At 32.2% G+C, this 22420-nt stretch overlaps 1 protein-coding gene and 3 non-coding genes across 4 annotated transcripts; 3 read left to right on the forward strand and 1 right to left on the reverse strand.

The window, feature by feature from the left end:
* The first annotated feature begins 2638 nt into the window (after positions 1-2638).
* On the forward strand, positions 2639-3357 carry LOC133202534 (interleukin 17-like protein). The gene is made up of 2 exons (XM_061338371.1): positions 2639-2754; positions 3009-3357. The coding sequence occupies exons 1-2, from the start codon at positions 2639-2641 to the stop codon at positions 3355-3357; spliced, it is 465 nt and encodes a 154-aa protein (XP_061194355.1).
* A 12121-nt stretch (positions 3358-15478) lies between these two features.
* Positions 15479-15550, forward strand: Trnap-cgg (transfer RNA proline (anticodon CGG)). The gene has a single exon. It is a non-coding gene; the product is annotated as a tRNA-Pro (tRNA).
* A 1954-nt stretch (positions 15551-17504) lies between these two features.
* Trnap-agg (transfer RNA proline (anticodon AGG)) lies at positions 17505-17576 on the reverse strand. The gene has a single exon. It is a non-coding gene; the product is annotated as a tRNA-Pro (tRNA).
* Positions 17577-18064: 488 nt separating this feature from the next.
* On the forward strand, positions 18065-18136 carry Trnap-ugg (transfer RNA proline (anticodon UGG)). The gene has a single exon. It is a non-coding gene; the product is annotated as a tRNA-Pro (tRNA).
* The last annotated feature ends 4284 nt before the right edge of the window (positions 18137-22420 follow it).

Genomic DNA, 22420 nt, shown 5'->3' on the forward strand with positions numbered 1-22420 from the left:
ATAATGACATTCGTTGAATTCCATAAGGATATCCTTGTCTAGTTTTAACTTTAATTTAATTTTCAGTTCAAACAATGAAACTATTATTTCTTCATAGAAAATACTTTAATAATAGCAAATGAATCATAATTTGTATCTCGAATTCGACATTTATAAAACATCAAATAACCGTATTGAAATGTTATCCTTTTTGAAAGTGCATGAGATAGTCATGGCCATCAAGGAACTTTTCAAGCTATCATCTATCACAAATGCGGTAAAACTGTTAACTACACGTAGTGTATAAAAATGTTCCCTGGTGTAGAATTGTATACTACAAATTGTTGTATTTCAAACAAATCAAATCACATTCATTGTGTAGTAGGAGAACAAACAACAAAAAGAAAATCTGGATTTTTGAAATGTAGGAATGTCATCTCTACCAATCATAGAAAAGTATGGAACACAGGAGCGTGATGAGAACAACTTTATGTACATTATAAGAACGTCAAAAGAAAGCTTGCATATTGATAATTTATTGTAATTTATTTGAAAAAAGAAATTTAAAAAACCATTATATGATTTGTGCCATATAATGTTGCAATAGTTTTGAAATTGTCATGTCTAGACAATGGCATAAATAAATTGAAAAATTTTGCATGTTTTAAATAAACAATACCAGTTACTTTACTTTAATTACATTAATTATCTTCCTCTACAAACAAAATTATTTTTTTATTCTATAATCAGTAAACCATATCTAATACAATTTTTCAATCAATTAAACTTTATTCATGTTTTCTTACGAAATAAAGTGAAATGTTCAGAACAGTGATATAAAAGAATAGAAAAAGTCTGACAAGAAGTGCTAAAGCATCATCAAAAGAGATCTGTGATTTCAGCCAAATGTAAAATTGATCAGAAAGAATTGAATGAAACTTATCTCTAACTGATAAAATAGCTATTACCTTTGTAATTCATCAAGTATTCCCATGCAATATTCTGAAATGATATTGCTGACAAAATAATTTCTTTCTGGTTATTACAGCCTCTGGAGAATGTTAAATAATTAAAACAATTAAATGTGATCAAGAAAACTATTTTTGTTAACATGATAACTAACAGTTATTACAACAGGAACTCATGAATGATATCAACAATTATAGACACATATCCCTGAAAAGAAGTTTTGTCTATCGACCAATTTCGTGTATTTGATAAAAGCAAAAAAATCAACAATCTTTCAAACAGAAAAAAAATTAAAAAACTAATTCTGTTATGCAGTTTTCACTTTGCACTCAAATGTTTATACAATAATAATTCAACATCAAATTCAATCCACCATTCTTCACCACAGGGGGGGGGGGGGGGTGAAAATGCCAAGATTTATAATTAAGTATAATTATGCTGGAAAGCAACTTTTTATGGACGCAAAAATGATCAAATAAATGCTTTATTGCTTAGAGAGAAGCTTAAAGAACATGCTAATTTGTGACATGTACATTGCAATTTAATTGTAATCATTTTATTTAGTATTATTCGCGTTTGCATTTGCTATTGCCACAAAGACACTTCAATAAAACATATTCCCAGGGAAATATATATCTTTTAACTAAAAAATATATATATATATCCTAAACACTTCCTTTTAAGGTAGTTTTAACAATTTTAACTTTCACTTTTTTGATTGTAATGTATTATCATCCAACTTCCTCTTTACCATACAATAAACCCGCATCTTATTACTGCCGTGTGATACAGCAAAATTTGATATGAGAGAAACTTACTTATTTTTATTGGAGGGCATATCACAGATTAAAGGAGTGTCCATTTCATGCATCAATTATTCTACCTCAAGTTTTATCCAACATTTTTTTTCTTAAAACCTGTATATCAGTATACACAATGAGGATGTCCGATTCTATCAATAATTTTCTGATTCTTGTGGATTATGGTTTTTCCTTTCTATTATACCAAGAAGAATATTTTGTTATTGACAAATTGATTTTATCTTTTTTTCCCCAAATAGTTTATTTTTGATCTATTCCAAACATATATAAGGAGAAAATTCTTTGTAAGATCATTTTATCTTAGAGCAAACTCACTTGATAATACCAGAGCAGTTAATTGACACTGAAGATGAAACCACTGGTAAGATATGGTCTTGTGAAAAGATTTATAATTTAAAAAGTTTTAGAGATGGATTTTGGGAGAATTTGTGCGTACAGGTTGGTCTGTAGTACATTTCATGATCAACACCAAAATATGAAATCAATGAATATTTTACTTATAATTCTTGACTCTGCTAATTAGTTATTCACACACTTGCCTTAAAATTGATATGCTAAAGAAAAGTATGGACACAATATAGTTGTGTGAATGCACTCAATAAAGCGAGAGTATGGAAAGTTTGTTGCAGGGACTAGTGATAAAGATATCACTTGTAGGTAGCAAAAAGATTCCCATGTAGGACGCTGAAATGAAAAAATCTCATTTTTATTTGTTTATTTAGCATTTAGAGTGTACACCTTTACACAAAGCTTATGCCCTCGAGCATTGTTTATCTTGAATAAGAAGCAAACTTTCAAAATTTAATGGGTAAATTAGATATTTCAAATATCGATTTTTTTTCCAGGTTCCTCTGTTACTTTTCATTACTATGTATATCCGGGACTTTAGCACAGCAAACAGTTGCCGAGACCCAGAATCTTTAGATATCAGCACAATGCTGCTGGATACAAAGAAGCACCTTACTTTGCAGAACGTTCCCAGCAGGTAAGAAAAACTAGGTTATAGAGAGACCTTTTTCTATATAAAATATTTTGCGAGATTGTCTCTCCGCCAAATTTTAGATAAAATAAAGGTAACATCGAGGATGCAAAATTCTCTCGCCTAAAAAAAATACAATTATGTGAAAAACTACAAGCAACTTACAATTGATAAAGTATCATTCTTTCATAGATATTCTTCTTTGAAAGTATCAAAAATCAACATATTAACTATGTATTAATTTATTTTTCCCCATACAGCTACGTTGAGAAAAGAACCCATGTTAAGAGATTTGACGTTTCATGTCCCGGCAAGAATGATATCTTAAAAGGAAGGAAACCAAGGGCTCCTATTTGTCCCACTTACAGAGAAATAGATATCGACGTCAACAGAATTCCCAAGAAAATTGTTCAGCGCCGATGCATGTGTACCAATTGTTTACCAATATTTGACGGTTCCATGGGACGCCGATCATTTTCACGATGCGTACCAACATTTCAATATCAGATGGTTCTAAGGAGAGTTGGATGCAATAATGGGGTGTACGAGTATAAACCCGTAATGGAGCCGTTCGTTGTTGGGTGTTCTTGTCAGGTGTTCTTTGTATGAACAAAGTCACAAGGTCATGGGACATTCTATGAAAGAAAAATCGCGCTCTTTCTTGCCAAATATTTATTTATTTTCAAATGTTGTTTCATGTTTTCTGGTATAATAAATTGTGTTTAAATTACTTTTCTTGAGTCATTATTCACATATGATATCTGCTAACTAGCAAGTGACAATTATTAGTTCTTCACAATACAAAGAAAATTTTCATCACAGTGCGTGTCTGTCTGAGAGAGAGAGAGAGAGGGGGTGTTAATAGGAAAGATATTATCAAGATGTACTGCAACTCGACAAACAAAATCTGGATAATGGAACATAAAAACTAACAGTATTGGATCGTTACTGCAAAAGCCTTAAAATAACTTTCTCATACAGGAAAAGAAATTCAATGTGCCCCACAACATTGTTTTACATTTATTTTACAATTTTTACCCAGTTTGTTGGGTCGGAATATAAAAAGGGGTACGAGAATAGAGTTAGAAGGAAGACATAAGTTTGCCAAATATTTTCAGTTTATTCCTTTTCATAAAATGACGTACAAACACTGTAGTTAATGTATGATATGCAACACTGACGAACACCGAGATATATAGTTAACATTTTTTTTTTTTTAACTTTTCTTTTATAGTCACTTAGAGGTTCATTTAAGAAAATATTTTCAAAATGCCTATACTAAAAATGATACAATATTACTACTAGTACATTAACATTATTTCTCTTTGATTAGATTAATTTGGACTAAAAAATATTTAATTGCATAATCATTTATGTCATAATGGACAATTTATATTACAATTCCCTGCTCCCTCTTCATTCCTCCTCATTATATGTAGGTCAGTCTATTGGTCTATTACCTCTGATACTTTCACTGAAACATATTTAGAGGTATGTTTTTCTGCATTACTTAATAAGGCATTACTTAATAAGGTAAGTCGCCCGCGTGGCGCAGTAGTTAGAGTGTCTGCTCTGGAGTCGCGGAGTAAGGAGTTGATCCTTACGTCGCGGGTTCGAATCCCACTGTGGGACGTGGAGACCGGTCTTCGGATGAGACCGTGTAAACCGAGGTCCCGTGTCGCAGTAGGTGCTGGCACGAAAAAGATCCCTCACTGCTCAATGGCCCTGAGTGCCGAGCATAGGTCAAAATTTGCAGCTCTCCACCGGCAAGTGGTGGCGTCTCCATATGAGTGAAAAATTCTCGAGAGGGACGTTAAACAACAAACAAACAAACAAAAACTTAATAAGGTAAACTATTATTTGAAAGAAAGTTTTGTTCGTTTGCCTCTTTTCCCCCCTTTTTTACCTTGGTTTACACGGTCTTATCCGAAGGACCAGTCCCCACGTCCCGCAGTGGATTTCGAACCTGCGGCGTAAGTATCGCAAATGTAGAACAAAATGCTCTTGTCACTGCGCCACATAGATGGCGATATTGGAAACAAAGTATTTTCTTTTCTTTTATTTTCAAAAAGATTCCTCACTTTTTAACCTCCTAAAAAGAAACATCCGAACTGTTTTGATAGGGTATGATTGTGCAAATCCTTCCGTTTCAAATATATACCAAAACATTTTTTCTTACGAAGTTAAAAGAATTAGCCATTTCTAAATTCTTATCAGAGATCTTGTGTTCCTTTGTATCTTGCGTCAAGTTGATATCATTATTTCACAAATTATATTATTACAATGCATTTTGTCTGGAATATACAACAGCAAAATAAGTTATAAACGTTGATTTTGCAAGTAATAGTATACATGTCACCCTCGAGCTGACACAATCCGTGCAATATCGTATTCGAGCGCAGAGTAAGTAACCATTTGGTTTAATTTTTTCAAATGTTTACTTATTGTTTTTTTTTTATGGAAATCACAGCACTCAGTTGTAAATATCGAGAAATCAACACACAACTTCCAAAGAATTATCACAGAGAAAATAGATCGAAATGTAAATATATGCGCATCAAAACAATGCAGTTTGAAATAATTTCAATTAAAAAAAAACTTTAAAAAACTTCGATTCCCTTCTTTGTTTCTATGGCAACAATAAAAGAGTTTTTTTAAACTGATTCCATTTTTTCTTCCACATAAAGATTCACTTTGACAGTGCTAGGAATAATTCTTAAATGTTTCAAAATATTAATGATTGTCTAGCAATTACTGCGAAAAATGGAATTTAAAATCTTCATCTTTCGTCTCTGTTCATGGCAATGGTTGCAATTCTCTGAAAATTTCAATATTGAGTGCTTTACTAGACTTGATGATTTTCATTTCTTTGCTGTTTCATTTAGTCTGTGAGAACATATGCGAACAAAAATAGAAGTAAAACAATAAGTCCTTGACTTTGTTCGAGGTAACATATCATAAAATTCGTCTTATATGTACAGGTACGACTGTGCATGAACTTTTTAAATACATGTGCATGTAGAAGATAGAGAATTACAATTGCTTCTGCATTTATCTTTCAATAAGAATTAATATCTATATTATATATAGTTCTCAAAACTATTTATTTTTCATGCATTACATTACAAAATACTTTAATGTTAAGAGTATTTAACTAAAACTGAAGAAGATTGCTATTGACCACCTGAAATTACATCTGCTTTGTGTTCTGTGCTATTTGCTATCGACCAGCTTCAAGCATTACAATGATTTCAATTACTCTATTATATTGAACAACAGTTGACTATAACACCTGTTCCTGCAAAAGGAGGCAGCCAAGATATGCTCTCCCTCTCTAACAGACAACAAATTCATTAATCCTGCGCTATAAGGAAGTTTACAAAGTTCAAATATTTTAGTTATTTCAGGGATGCCTTAATCTACTTCATTGTCACACTTGACTTACCAATTTTAAATACTGTTTACAAATTCTTAAAATAAACCACATGTGCACGCCCTTAATTTATATGCACAGCTATCAATACAAGAAAACTCCCATAATTAAACATGACATTTAAATAACGTGAATAGGGTTAGCGTAAAAAAAAGAAAGAAAGAGACATTAATTTATTGCTCAAATATCTAGATCCTACACAATGGACAATAAACATACAAGATTGCCGAATATTTTCTGTAGAATTCAATAAGGAAACTACAAGTATGTAGAAAATCCAATAAAAACCAAAATATAATGGTGTGATAAAAACATACCAACATGTAGCATATCGTGCGATGCTTCTCGTTGAAACACTCTTAAAATTTCAATTGGAATGGGATATCATTCCTATAAATATCTAAATGTATAACAGCGTTTTACTATCAGGTTTTCCTCATTTTTCTTTGGAAAGTCCATTTTCGGCTAAAAATGATGTGCCATGAATATTTCATGCAAAATACAAAATATTTTTATGACAATAGACACATCAAATTGAACAATTACACAATCTCTCTGGAATTACGCGTGTACTTATAGATTAGAATTAAGATTCACAGAAGTATCTTAGTGCAACACTATTACTACTAACTTAACATCACTGATTAAAAATATGTACAAATACTAAATTTTTCTTTAAGAGGAGGACAATTATTATTAGTATGATTATTTATAAGTATTTATTTATTATTTATTTATAATTATTAGTATGATTATTTATTAGTATTTATTTATTATTTATTTATAATTATTAGTATGATTATTTATTAGTATTTATTTATTATTTATTTATAATTATTAGTATGATTATTTATTAGTCTTTATTTATTAGTTATTATTATTAGTACAATTATTAATTATTCATTATTTATTTATTAATAATTATTATTAGTATGAATACCCGGGACCTCCCGATCGAGCCCAACCACTTGGATACCGCAACCGCTAAAAATGAAATTCAATAGTAAAATACAAATCTCTTCCTGTCATATTTTTTGTAGCCTTTCTTTCATATCAATAAATTAAAGCTGTAAATAAGATTATACGTATAAAACTGTTATCTTAAAATCATTTTCAATCATTGTACTCCTTCTTTCGCAATATTCAGTTGATATATGTTTTGCGTGGACCCTGAGGATTAAGCGAGATCAAACCGGATGTACTTGGCAAAAGTATTATTGCGCATGCCTATGAATGCCTCAGGATGATACGCCCTAATCAAATAAGATCTCGCTTATCATTGTCATCTCGCTTAAATTCTGTATATTGTATTTATTTAATTTTAGTGTATCCAAAACCAAAATCTAACCTTATGTACAAAGTGCATATATCTTAATTGTATATAAAAAATATTTTCTTTAGCTGTGTATATAAATATTGTAAAAATAAGTTAAAGAAGTTAAGATCGGGGTTTCTATGAGGCAAGCACTTTAAACATTCTAAATAAGATGACTTACAATGTGCATGTACTTTCTGAAGTGCAACCATTGGCAATACGTTGTACTTTCGACATTCTCATAGTTCAAATCTAGCGTAAACAATATGTTATGCCCCGAAAATGACGATTTAGAGCTTTCTTGACTTTTTCGCAAAAGCCAGTTAAGTTTGATAACCCCGAGGTAATCACAATCACTCGGAGCTCCTCGGGTGGCTCGTGCCTCGCACACTAACCTAGGATGTGATCAGTGTACTACTATTTTGCTAATACAATCAAGTGCTCCAACCCGAAATTTCCCGTCGCGCGCGCGCTGACTGAAACTTGCAAAAGAGTTTGTCTGAATACACGTAAACAAACAGGCATGTGTGACTAATTTTTACATCAGTTATTTTAGCTACCATTTAATTTTGGACCAGGTACATATACACGATTTATATATATATATAAAAAAATATTAATGCTATTTCTTTTAGTTGTTTATTTTTATTTTCAGCAATGATTTGAATTCGCAGAATTTAGAAACGTAAAAATTAAAATAAACCATTTTAACCCAAATTCGCAAAAATAAATTGAAGTAAAAAATTCCAGATTTACTGTATAACGTTATAATGAAAAATTAGTTTCAATATAAAAGAAATCTTTTTGCAACAAATATTTTCAATTTCATTACATCACAATTTTTTTTGTAATTTTGGGTTTTTTTTTTTAAATTTATTTTTTTTTTTTAAATTTCGGTTAGAAACACATGCCTATGGTCCACGTATTGTAGTCCTTTTTTGAAGGACAGCAATTTGTTTCTAGTTTTGTGGAAAAGAGAGTCGTACTTTATACATCTAACAAATGTTCCATTTTATTCATTTTCATGAAGAGTTACATGACATTGCGACTTTAAATGAAAAAAACGTGTTAAAATACCTAATACATCTTTCCTTTGTGTAATGTAATATGATACTGACAAATATAATGTAGATTTTTTTAATTGATAAATTTCAAAAGAAGAGTTGCACTGAATTAACTTATTGGACGAAATAAAATACATCACCCGGAAGACATTAACACTTAATAAGTTTTATACAAAATCTATTGTCATACGATATAATAAGAGACTGGGCGGAAGTTCTGAAAGTTATAGACATGCTTGACTTGTGATATGAATGAGGTACAAACCGCAAGAAATTACAATAGAAGAAACCATGGACTAGGTGCAGGGAACAATTAAGTTTCTAAAGAGAAGCAAGAGATAATTTTGTTTGTTTGTTTGTTTGTTTTTGAAAGTTTGGAACATACTGTGCTAACTATTAATTATGAATATCAAGAACAGCATGAACACATTAATCACCAGGAGTAACTTCATTTACCTATACGATATCCTCTAAAAAGAGTTCGTACGTGAGATTGATTGATATTTTATACTTTAAAATGTGTATACCGTTAAAACTTTTTTTAAAAAAAATTCATATACAGTGTATATCGATAGAAAATAATCATTTTCAACAACCAAATTAAAAAAAAAGATACAAATAAAGATAAATACATTCCTCACGAAAATATTTACAGCAGTAAAAGAGGAAATTCTGCAGTACTTTGCAACAGCACATTGTAAACCACTTATAATTCGCGAGAACTTTATTTTCGCGTAATTACGCGAGACAATGAGCTCGCGAAAAATTCATTCTCGCGCATAGTATTTCTTAAGATTATAAGTTGATGAAACAAAAATATCAGCAGTCTCGTTTAAAGTCATCATTTCGTAAGTTCTATTTTCGATACAATGACCTTGTCAGCAAATAAATACAATTTATCATTGAGTCAAATGCTGACTGACGTTTTTCATGCTAATTGTTAGGCCATTATATACAAACTGAATTGTCGTCGGATTTTCCCGTTATTTCACGATCTTGACAAGGAGCAAACGGCGGGTGTGACCGGTCGGCAGGGGATGCTCACTCCTCCATGGCACCTGATCCCACCTCTGATGTTTTGGAGGTCCGTGTTTGCTCTGCTCCTATTTTGTATTGTTTAATGGACTTTTGAGCTTGAATACTGTTCGTTATCTCCATATATTTCATAGAGCAATAACCACAATTCGTGAAAATTTTCTCTCTCTAATAAGAGTTAATGACTATCTCGCAAAAATTTTGTGATCTACAGTATTCTAAATGTGGCGTTTTTCAAATGTTGACATTTAAATGCTCTAATTAACTTGAGAAAATCTAAATTTTTTCAAAATTATCAGTATCAATGGCATACTTTTCTACACTCAGTACAACCCCTATCCCTATCTTCTCTCCCATTTTTTTCTTTCTCTCCTTCCTCTATCTCTTCCCTCCCTCTCTCTCTTCCTCTCTCCCTTCTCCTCCTTACCTTTCTCCCCTCCCTCTATTCTCCTTCCCCCTTTCTCACTTTTATCTCTCCCCCATTCTTCCACTTCTCTCTCCCCCTCTTCTCCTTCTCTCTCTTCTTCTCCCCCTCTCTCACTCTTCTATATCCCCATCTCTCACTCTTCCTCTTCTCTCTCTCTATCTTCTCCCTTTCCTTCCTCCTGTCTCTCCTCTCGTTCCCTCTTTTCACTCTCCCCCTCTCTTATTTCTCTCTTCCTCTTCTCCCTGCCTCTTTCTCTCTCTCTTCTATCTCTCCCCTTTCTCTCTCTATTTATGGTTGTATGAATGTGTTTGTCGTGTGTTTGTCTTGAGGATGGTTGTAATGTTTTGGGTGTATTTTACTGCTATGTTGTAATTCACAATACCCCAAAAATGTCCATATATAGGAAACTTTCATTCAAAAGTCAGACCCGTAGAACCCGGGGGGCCGGGGGGGTAGGGTGACTCCCCCCACTTTTTTCTGAGTATAGTATTTTGCTATAGTAAATTTTCCTTTAGATGCTGGTCCCCCCCCCCCCCACTTTTTGAAGTTGTAAGGACGAGTACAGGCAAATTGTAGGATTTGTATAGTAAATTAGCTTTTTTTTTGCTTGTCAGAAAATTTTGGGAAGTTGCCCCCCCCCCCTTTTGTTGGGTAGTTTAGGTTTTTTTTTGCTTGTCAGGTTTTTTGGGGAGTTCCCCCCCCCCCCTTTTGAAAAAGTTGCTACGGGCCTGAAAGTTGTAGTGTTTTAGGTATTTGATTTACCATTATCGCCAAAACTATAATCACAATATTGGTAGCACAGATACAAATCAAATCATTACCAATTATTCTTAATAATTATATTGAACATTCTTGAACAATTTATTTGCCAACGAAATATATAATTTTATTTATAACCACTAGATTAACCATAGATAAAGCAACGTATCTACAACCTTTACGGTAAGAACCATTGAACCACCTAAGGCATTCTTCGTCACAACTTTCATTTTACACATGTACTAGTATGTACACTATAAATCAAAATAATTTCTTAGAATGGTCATTATAATTGATAATTTAAAAAAGACTTGGTGCATCTAATCGTTCATATTTGATAATCTCTCATAGGTAGCAAAGATAACTAGCTTTACTGCACACTATATGTTAGTAGTAAATACAGTTCAATGGATGTCGAGGGGGAAAAACGGTAGTATTTGTGATTCTATAGCTTTTCATAGTGATTATATGTTTGTTACTGGCCATGTAGGATTGATATTAGTATTGCAAGGATGCTTTCTTTCCACTGTCCTTGGTGTGTATACAGGTGTCTTTGAATGGGAAGTGTAAATTGATTAATTATTAGACCAATCGACATGTACGCACCCCAAGCTATTTTGATAACTACATGTACTTAAGTTATTGACAATTAAGACTGAGGCCAACATTTTTATACCTGCACTTTCTAAAAATAGTTTGGGTATATTGTTATTTTGGTCCGTCCGTCTTTCACACTACCTTAAACTTCTCTTACGTCTTAAGCAGTAGCCATACATCTTACGGAATATAATTGGTAGTGTCCTATAGATGTGCAATAAGGTTTCGAAATGTTGAATTCATAATTACATCCAGGAAGCCGATTGGTGGCCGAAAAGTTAAAAAAAAACCCACTGTTTTAAAAACAAAAACCTCCTTTTTAAAAACACTTTTAAAATAGAATCTATGCTTCATTACTTTTTTTTTTATTATTTATTATGACATACTGATTTAAAGGTCCATCGGCTACATGCTCACCTGAGCATTTTATGCACAATTTGATTTTTACATACATGTATATGTATGTAAATTATGGAATGAAATATATGGAGATAACGAACAGTATTCAAGTTCAAAAGTCCATTAAACAATACAAATTTTGGAGCAGAGCAAACACAGTCCTCTAAAACATCAGAGGTGGGATCAGGTGCCATGGGGGAGTGAGCATCCCCTGCCGACCGGTCACACCCGCCGTTTGCTCCTTGTCATGATCGTGAAATAACGGAAAAATCCGTCGACAATTCAGTGTGTAAATAATGGCCTAACAATTAGTATGAAAAACGTCAGTCAGCATTTGACTTAATGATAAATTGTATTTGCTGACAAGGTCATTGTATCGACCATAGAGCTTACGAAATGATGACCTAGAATATTGTGGCTTCACATATCCATTAACAAACGAAAATAATTGTAGAGACAAAAACGTACGCGCATTATTACTGTATCATGAGAGCATTTTGTTTTTATTTTATTTATTATATCACTGAGAAAGAAGTCAGGGAAGCAATAAAAACAGCTTATTCAAGTGAGTGGACAAAATAAATTAGTACACATACCATTTCTGCTTGAACTTTCAGTAGGGCGTGACAATCTCGGCGATACATAATTAGTGTCTCTCAAATGGTGACCTAGATTCTCATTGGTTAAGAAATTAATAACATTAGCAACTTTAGATCGTTGTTAACAAACAATGAGATGACATAAGCCACAACTCTTTACTGTAAGAAACGATGTAATTGGTTCCTTGCGTCACTCGTTGACGTCTGAACCATTTTTACGAGTTGATGGTATCAACTCATGTTATGTGACTTGTAAGGGATTCCCCAATGTATCGAAACTAATCACATTTTCATTTGAGTATTTTGCGTGCGGGTTCTTGTATAATATTGGTTTATTTACAGTTTTCATAATCTACATAACAAGAATATGTTTCCTGATATGCTTTGAAGTGTTTATAAACATAAATATTTATTTTAAGTTTTATTGGAATTTGTGTCTATCCGCGAGAGAAAATAGTGTTAGGGACATAAGGTCAACAAAAGTGACATGTCGTGCAAACAAAGTTTTAATTCATAAATCAAAAAATGTTTTATATAATAAGAAGTATTTTTAAAACAGATTTTTAAAGAAAATTCACAAAATTGAACATTGTACAAACCAGGTTATTTTTACAAGATTGACGTGCTGGTAGTATATAAATAAACTAATTCTTGCGCTGTTATGCTAATAAACAGACCAGTTTTCCCGCGTTAGTGATGAATCGTTCAACACGGAGAACACAGTCTATGTTTGTAAACAAAGCGAGAAGTTTGCAGTAAAGAAGGTCGAAGTAAATAAACTACTAATCTCAAACGGAAGACATGAGCTGTATCAGTTGAAAAAACAATTTTGAAATTAAAGTTCTTATTTCTTGTGCAAGCAGTAAAAGATTTCGATTGCTTCAACGGTTAGATTTTTTCAGCAGCTGACAAATTTGTGCTCCAATTTCCCTCTTAAAAACACTGTTGAGAATTCCTGTCTTTTACAATCTAGATCTGTTTCACAGCAAGCTTTAAATACAGCAATGGTCACTTAACACGCCTGTGATTCTTATCTCTTTAATTGTCGGCACTACACTGGAAAGTGGTTTCCTTTAATATGTCCAGCTGTGTTTTGCTATCAGATGCTGGCCATGTTATAAAGTGAATTAATAGTACTGAAGGCAATAAATAAAAACAGAAACAAAAAAAAATAAAGTGGAGTGTTACTGATAAATTAAATGTGAAATGCATATTTATAAATGTGAAGAAATCAAGAAATCAAATTAATTAATAAATTCAAGAGTAGATAGGTCATGTAAATAGTCAATATCATGCCATTGTGATGAATTTAAAGTCTTCAGTCGAAAAGCCGAAAGAATTGAAATTTTTAAACGTGCATATATGTATCAATGAAAGTCAAGAAGTTGAATTTCAAGAAAAGCTAAACCAAGAGAAATGATATAATATAAAATGTGCATATCAATTAAAGTCACGTAGTTATATTTTAAGAGTGACTATACCAAACGAAATGATTTATATAAAATGCTCATTTCAATTAAATGTCAAGAAGTTGAATTTCAAAAGTGGTTAATCAAGAGAATTAAAATTTTCATTGCGCATATCAATAATCATAAAAGACAGGGGTTGAATTTCAAGAGTGGCTAAATCAAGAGAATTGAAATATCATATGTGCATGTAAGTTTTGAAAGACAAGGAGTTGAATTTCAATAGTAACTAAATCAAGAAAATTGAATTATGTAATAAACATATAAATGAAAGTAAAAGGTATGAATTTTAAGACTGGATTAATCACGAGAATTGAAACATATTGCTGTGCATTGAAAATTTCAAATTGTTCGTCAATTTAAGAAAGCAGTGAAAATATTCAATGAGTATATTAATGAAATAATTCAATTTGTGCTATTTGTAAATAATAATTCCCTACTTGTAACGCTATTGTAGGTTTGGTCTATTAGTTTGAGATATGTGTGTTTAAAGGTTTTTCTTGTTTTGTTGTTGTTGTTTTTTTTTTTTTTTTTGTTTTTTTTATTTATTTATTTATTTTTTTTGTTTTTTGTTGTTTTTTTTTGTGTGTGTTTTTGTTTTTTTTTGGCTTTTCTTTTGGTTTTTTTTGTTTTGTCAATTTAGTTGTTTTAGTTCTGTAATATGATTTTACAACAATTGTGCCATTTTTCCCTATTTGAAATTTCTAATCACTTGATATACATATAATATTTCTGTCAAATGGTATCGAGTGCCCAAAAACTGTTCTCGGTAGTTTTAATGATGATAGTCTGTGCTCTGTGACCATTTCAATGATGGTATCCTTTAATATTTTGTAAAAATACAAATTACTTTAAATGCTAGCTACATTGTCATTTTACGAAAAATCCCAAAACTAACTTGTGTTATTTGTTTTCTATGTTTAAAGGTTCGATTTGTGATAAATTATTATACATTCCAGTAGATATTAAAACCAAATAAATATACATGTTAAAAATACATGATGGAAAAGGTGTAAATAAAATGATATAATTTTATTTCTCAAAGAAAACAAAAAGAAATGATTTAAAAGTGATAGTTTTCATCATTGCACATAATATCACATAATCCAAATATGGATTAGAGACCTCAACTCATTTAAACATTACATAATAAATACCATCAACTCGTAGTAGTACTTTCAGTACTTTGATTATTCCATGTGTATTTCACCCGTGAATGAAAAGCTGTGTAAATTTCAGTATTGATGAGCTAATCTGCCAACCAATGAGAATCTACGTCACTATTTGAGAGACGCTAATTATGTATAGCCTAGAATATCACGCCTCACTGAAAGTTCAAGCAGAAATGATATTTGTACTAAAAAATCAAATATGACTCTCTCTCTCTCTCTCTCTCTCTCTCTCTCTCTCTATATTATCTGTTAACAACAGTATATAGGAAGGCAATTGACGCATTATTTTTTGCCAACATTCAATCGTCTTTCTCTAATGCTAATCTTTCTAAAACTGAAGAAAATAATACTAAAGCGCCATTTGTATAATGGAAACTTAATATGAAAGCTCAAAAATGACGGAATATAACTGTAACTCCTTTACAACTAATCTAAATTGGTATTTGAAGGTTTACAAGGAATCTGGCTCGTTGGTCTAGGGGTATGATTCTCGCTTCGGGTGCGAGAGGTCCCGGGTTCAATTCCCGGACGAGCCCTACAGTATATTTTGACGAAAGAAATTAACTTTTTTTTCAACCTATGTTGACAATTTCGTTCCGATAACTTTTCTTCTTTTCGACTATGCTTATGACTTACTTAATTTTATTTTATTTAAATTTAATTTTTACTTTGCATACCATTTAATTCTTACGATTTTTACGAGTTGATGGGACATCAACCCAGTTACGCTGTTTCTCGTGTTCCTGCAGAAGAACTGAGGAACACAGCTCATATATTCAATTCCTTCTGCAGGTTGAAAAATTCAACATTAATGCAATTTAATTCAATTTATTTATTGCTCAGAATAAAAATTCTATGACACGTTACAATTTATGTATTCATAGGAAATGAACGGTTGTACATATTTTTAAGTGATAAAAACAAAATAGTGTATGATAGAGATTATACAATATATAAGTCAAGTCACATATAATTAAGTCCCATATTATACAACTGGTTTTTAATAACACATGCTCAATTATTACCCCTAGAATTAGGATTTTCATACTCACTATATACGAAATGCCAGATGCAGCTTTCAAAACACAATTGCTTAAATGCAACAATTTAAACCATGCAATTTTAATATTCGTGTAATACGTGTAATGTACGGCTTGTCTCAAAATATAACATATCAGTATTTGTATTCTTTTTTCACTCCTAAGATATTTCTTTAAAAATCGAAGTGTTTTTTTTTTCACTTTGATGACCCCACACCTGATGAAGGCGAACATTTATATTTTAACACATGGTTCTTTTCAAAAGCAAATTCATATTAGGTATACAGTATCATTTTTATTGAAATTCTTTATTTCATTAATGAAAATGCAATCGATTGGCAAAGAAATCAAATCAAATTAAAATTAGATCCTTTGAGCCATTTATACCTACCGTGTACGATCACTACTCAGAGAATACAGGGTTCTTTTCTAATTACGTGTATGTTGTTCTTTTGTGGACTAAGGCTGGTGTAACATCCATCTTTAACAATTGTGTCTATGTTTACTATCAATTTCTTTCTCTTTAATGTTGTCGAAAATTTTATATGAAAACCTTCTGTTCTACTTTGTCAGGAAAACAACATAGCAAAAAGGATGATGAAATGCAAATGCAATACCATTACCGAGTTTAATAATGTTTATGTGCGATTAAGAAAATCCAAATATCCGGCTCGTTGGTCTTGGGGTATGTGCGAGAGGTCCCGGGTTCAAATCCCGGACGAGCCAAACACATATACCATTTTTGTCAAATTCCTCAGCAAAATCTGCCCATATCAATTCTATTTTGATGTAAAAAAGAGCTACCTGTGACCTAAATAGTATTAATTTTTCTAAACACATGTACCCTCTGATGAATTACTATCCACCATCAATCATAATTATATACATCATGGCCGACCTCCGGGCTTGATTTGACACGTGTTAAGTTTTGTTCTTGTTAACTGACAATGGTTATCAATTTTGAATTTTCAGTACCAAATGTAAATTGATCTTACTGCAGATTTGTAACTCAAAAAAGTTCGCATAAAAAAGATGCTGCACTCGTAAGGCATTATTTATTTATTTATTTATTCATTTATTTATTTATGTATGTATGTATTTTTTCTTTCTTTCTATCTCTACAAGCATATTACACAGAAAACTCATTACTTACCATGAGCTCATGATGTTTTTAAGCTACAGGTATTTCCTCACAACTGCTTTCAAAACTAAATCAAATACCTGATATTGAAACCCCCCTCCCCCAACATACACACAATAAAAGACAAATAATGTTATATTATACCCCCAAAAATCTGTTCATCAAGCTGACAAACTGTAACAATGAACACAATAAAATATTTGCGAGTGGAATAACTTACGATAATTTTTTTCTTCATATTAATCGCAAAAAGAAAGAATAAGGGGAAATAGTTTTTAAAAAAAATTAAGTAGGAGAAAAAAAATGCTTGGGCTCGTCCGGGATTTGAACCCGGGACCTCTCGCACCCTAAGCGAGAATCATACCCCTAGACCAACGAGCCAGCTTACCTTGATCGGAATAAATACACACCAAATGATTGTACAATCTTTAAGATCTAATCAAACATAAATAACAGGTAAATAACAGTTATTTGAAGTCGTCAATATGATAATTCAGCTATTTTCCTGAGATATCTAAAGCGGTATTGCCTGTCTCTATCGTACGAAAGAGTCTGTATACGCGCACACCATTCTACGATGTGTTCAGTACTTGAAAGAGCGATAACTCATTTTAGCATTAACTTGATTAACCTCAATCGTAACTACTCGGCCATTTCCGTGAACGGAAAATGGCCGAGTAGTTACGAATGGCATCAGTATATTAAATATCTAGGTCAATGGAATTAAACAGCAATACTGTATTGATCATGAAATAACGCTGGATATTTTTTTCACTACCACTAAAAACACATACTTAAAGCATAAAATATTAAGTATGACTTATAGAAAGTAGCGTTATATTGTAAGTTTATTTCGCAATTGATATGGCGGCTCGTTGGTCTAGGGGTATGATTCTCGCTTTGGGTGCGAGAGGTCCCGGGTTCAAATCCCGGACGAGCCCTCCTTTTTTTTTTTTTTTATTCCCCTCTCTTTTTTTTTTTTTTTTTTAAATTAGTAACTAAAATGAATGCAGAGAGCCTTACATTTTTTGTAATATTCCTTTTATTTATCTAACTTGCATAATTAAAAAAATGACAAACTCCCTCACTGGAAGATTTCAAACAACAGGAGTCGGCATACCTATCAATTTTACCGAAATTTTCAATAAATAAAAAATACGTAATACTATAATTATAGAGTTATTATTATAGTATTACATATTTTTTTTATTTAGTGAAAATTTCGGTAAAATTGATAGGTATGGCAACTCCTGTGGTGCAAACGAAAATCCTAGAAACCCCAAGTAAAAAGTATCAACATAGTAAAAGCTAAAAGTACTGTGGGCACTGTGCTTACAAAATGATAACCATATTTCACTATAGGTTTTTTTTCTGTTTTGTTTTGTTTTGTTTTGTTTTGTTTTTGTTTTTGTTTTTGTTTTGGTTAGGAATCATGTGATCATCCCTATTCTGTTTTTTAGTTTGTTATGTAAACGTAATAAAAATGAAATTGTAAATAACAAGAAATAAAACACTCGACATTTCTCGCATTATATTTTCATACATATGCAGTTTGATTTAAAAAAAAAAAATGCTATCTGAAAATATGAATATAAGCATTGAATCAATACATTGAATAGGGTGTGTCAAACAATGACAGCTGACTGTATTTGACCAAACCTGTCAAAAATGTTACTTCAATGCTTATAATAGCTGCAGATCTGTAGCTCGCTGGTCTGAAAAGATTGGGATGGACGACCAGAGAGCTACAGTGCCACCCATTGAAAAAGTGTATATTTACTGCGCACAAAAAGTGCGCTGTTCCTTGATTTATTTCTCCGTAGATATCAAAATATTACTTACCGTGTGTTCCTAACATATTCTTTTACTACTTCCACAACAAAACTGTATGTACATGTAAAAGTCATGTACGAAGTGCGTTGGACCGAATTGTCTTGCCACCCAAGATGGCAGTATGTGGAGGTGAAATTTTCGATGGTCTCAATTTCAGGCCAAGGGCTATTAACAACCATTTTAGGAAATCTTTTATTGTGGAAGTAGTGAAAAAATATGTTAGTAACACACGGTTTGTAATATTTTGAGATGGCAGTTATATACGGAGAAATAAATCGAGAAACAGCGCGCTTTTTGTGTGCAATAAATACACACTTCTTTCAATGGGTGGCACTGTAGCTCTCTGGTCGTCCATTCCAATTTCAATCAGACCAGCGAGCTACACATCTGCAGCTATGCTTATAATTATCAATTTGATATTGAAATATTATAGACCTCTTTGAGCTACTCATTTGAGAAAGGAATCTGCTTTAAATTTGTATATCATCACACATTTTAAACTACGCTGATCCCATACTTGAGCTAAACCCAGAGAGGAAAGTTTGTGCTTAATACTAACCATCCATTTGTATTGCTTTTAACCCGTAATCCGACTAGGACTGCAAAATACAATTTTTTTATTTCCTTTTTTTTAAAACAACCATATCAAGTTTCCCTTCAACAGACAAGGGATGTTATTTTTATCCTTGATTCACACAATACTAAAGCGAGTATAACAAGTTTTCTTTCATACTTCAAACATATTCTTACAAAATTTAAATGAACCTTTTCGACAACATGGACTTTGTGGAACCCCATATTTCACAGAATATTTACATATATAAATATCGAATAAATGATATGAAGTCTGAGCATCAAAAACATTTTTTTAATTATCTAAACTTGAAAAAAATGAAAAACTTTCAGCCTTGATCGTAAGCATGCTTCCGAGTTTTCAATCGAATTACTTACAACACCTAAATAATTAAACTCAATGATAGCTATAGTATTTTTATTACTGTATATAACGTAGCTGCAGATATGTAGCTCGCTGGTCTGAAAAAAAATTGGAATGGACGACCAGAGAGCTACAGTGCCACCCATTGAAAGAAGTGTGTATTTATTGCACACAAAAAAGTGCGCTGTTCCTCGATTTATTTCTCCGTATATTTAAACTGCCCTCTCAAAATATTACAAATCGTGTGTTCCTAACATGTTCTTTCACTACTTCCAAAATAAAACATTTCCCAAAATCGTTGTTAATAGCCCTTGGCCTGAAATTGAGACCATCGAAAATTTCACCTCCACATACTGCCATCTTGGGTGGCAAGACAGTTCGGTCCAGCGCACTTCGCACATGACTTTTACATGTACATACAGTTTTGTTGTGGAAGCAGTAAAAGAATATGTTAGGAACACACGGTAAGTAATATTTTGATATCTACGGAGAAATAAATCAAGAAACAGCGCGCTTTTTGTGCGCAATAAATATACACTTTTTTCAATGGGTGGCACTGTAGCTCTCTGGTCGTCCATCCCAATCTTTTCAGACCAGCAAGCTACAGATCTGCAGCTATTTTCAACATTACTTAGTTTTAATCCGTTTATAAATAGAAAAATATTTTTCTGTGTATATTCACTTCTTAATTCCAAGCACCGCAGAATTTTTTTTTTTTTTTTTTTTTTTTTTTTTTTTTTTTTTTTTTTTTTTTTGCAAAAAATCTCTTCTTGTGTTTATAGCTAGATATACCAATAATTTAATGAAGAATACAGTACAAACTAGAAGTTGTGAGCACAGAGCTTACAAAATGATAACTACCCCCCCCCCCCGGCTCACATATGTCAGGATATAAAGGTAAAGTCCATTTTTTTGCTAGATTTGTTCAGATTTTGTAAAGGGAAACCCCAAGTATCTGTCCGATCAAAAAAAAAAACATGAGGCGCACAATGCCACTATGTTATAAAAATTTTGTGAAAGTCTTATTAAATTTTATGCAGTGGCAAAGGAGGAGATGCGGATAAGAGATGGATACCCCAATGTGTAAGATAAAATATTAGTGCCCATGTTTTGCTATGGGAAACCCCAAACATCTGTCCGATCAAAAAACAAAATAAGAGGTGCACAATGGCACATAATTAAGATTCTATGGAAGTCTGATTAAACTTTATTAAATGGTATAGGGAGAGTTGCGGATAAATGATGGGTACCCCCAAGTACATGTATTATAGAAAGAATTGCAGTGTCCATGTTTTGCTGAGGCAAACCCTAAATATTTGTCTGATCAAAACGAAAAATAAGAGGTGCACAATGACACAAGGTATTACAAGAAAGATTCTGTGAAAGTCTCATTAATTTTGATTCAGTGATAAAGGAGGAGTAGAAGAGAGGGGTGCCCCTATTGTTAAAGAAAAAATGGCAGTGTCCAGGTTTTGCTATGGGTAACACCAATTGTCTGTCCAATCAGAAAATAAGATTTAAGAGGTGCACAATGTCACTATGTAATAAAGATTCTGTGAAAATCTCATTAAATTTTATTCAGTGCTAAAGGAGGAGTTTCGGATTAGAGATGGATACCCTCAAACTCAATAGAAAAAATATCAGTGTCCACGTTTTGCTAAGGGAAACCCCAAATATCTGTCGCATCGAAATGAAAAATAGGAGGTGCACAATGGTACTATGTAATAAAGAATTAGTGAAAGTCTGATTAAATTTTATTCAGTAGTACTTTACGAGCTGCGGATAAAAGTGGATACCACCCATGTTATAGAAAGAATGGCAGTATTTATGTTTTGCTGTGAGAAACCCCTTATATCCGCTCGATCGAAATGTAAAATAGGAGGTGCACAATGGCACTACATGCATGTAATAAAGATTCTGAGAGTATTATAAAATTTTATTAAGTGGTATAGGTGGATATTAGAGATGGATATCCCGAAATGTTATATGGACGTACGGAAGGACGTAATGGCGGACAGACACCCACATCAATTTATAAAATATATATATTTATATATAAAAACATTGATGTAAGATCAGAAGATATAAATGTTATAAAATTTCAACAGCTTTCGAGCAGTATCTTATGGTCGTCCACACTGGAGCAAAATCCTTTGCTATCTGCCGCGTCCACATTGAATTATAAGGGTTCCTATAAAAGGTGTAGCGTTTTGGTAAAGGTTAAGGATACTAAAAATTTGATAAAGTTGATGACTTTGCCAATAATCACTATTTCTGTGATATTTTACGAGGACGTGAATTATTTATTTTTAATCTATGACTAGTTTTATCATAATGATATGATGAAATACATCTGGCTAAACTTCAAATGACAGTAGAAGACCGCAGTATGATTTGTTTCAATTTCGCGGTCATCGACCATAAGAACAACTTATATATAATAGTTATGATAATG

The sequence above is a fragment of the Saccostrea echinata genome, unplaced genomic scaffold (assembly GCF_033153115.1).
Source record: "Saccostrea echinata isolate AGI-Se365-2 ecotype Australia unplaced genomic scaffold, CSIRO_AGI_Sech_v1 ptg000047l, whole genome shotgun sequence".
Lineage (NCBI taxonomy): Eukaryota > Metazoa > Mollusca > Bivalvia > Ostreida > Ostreidae > Saccostrea > Saccostrea echinata.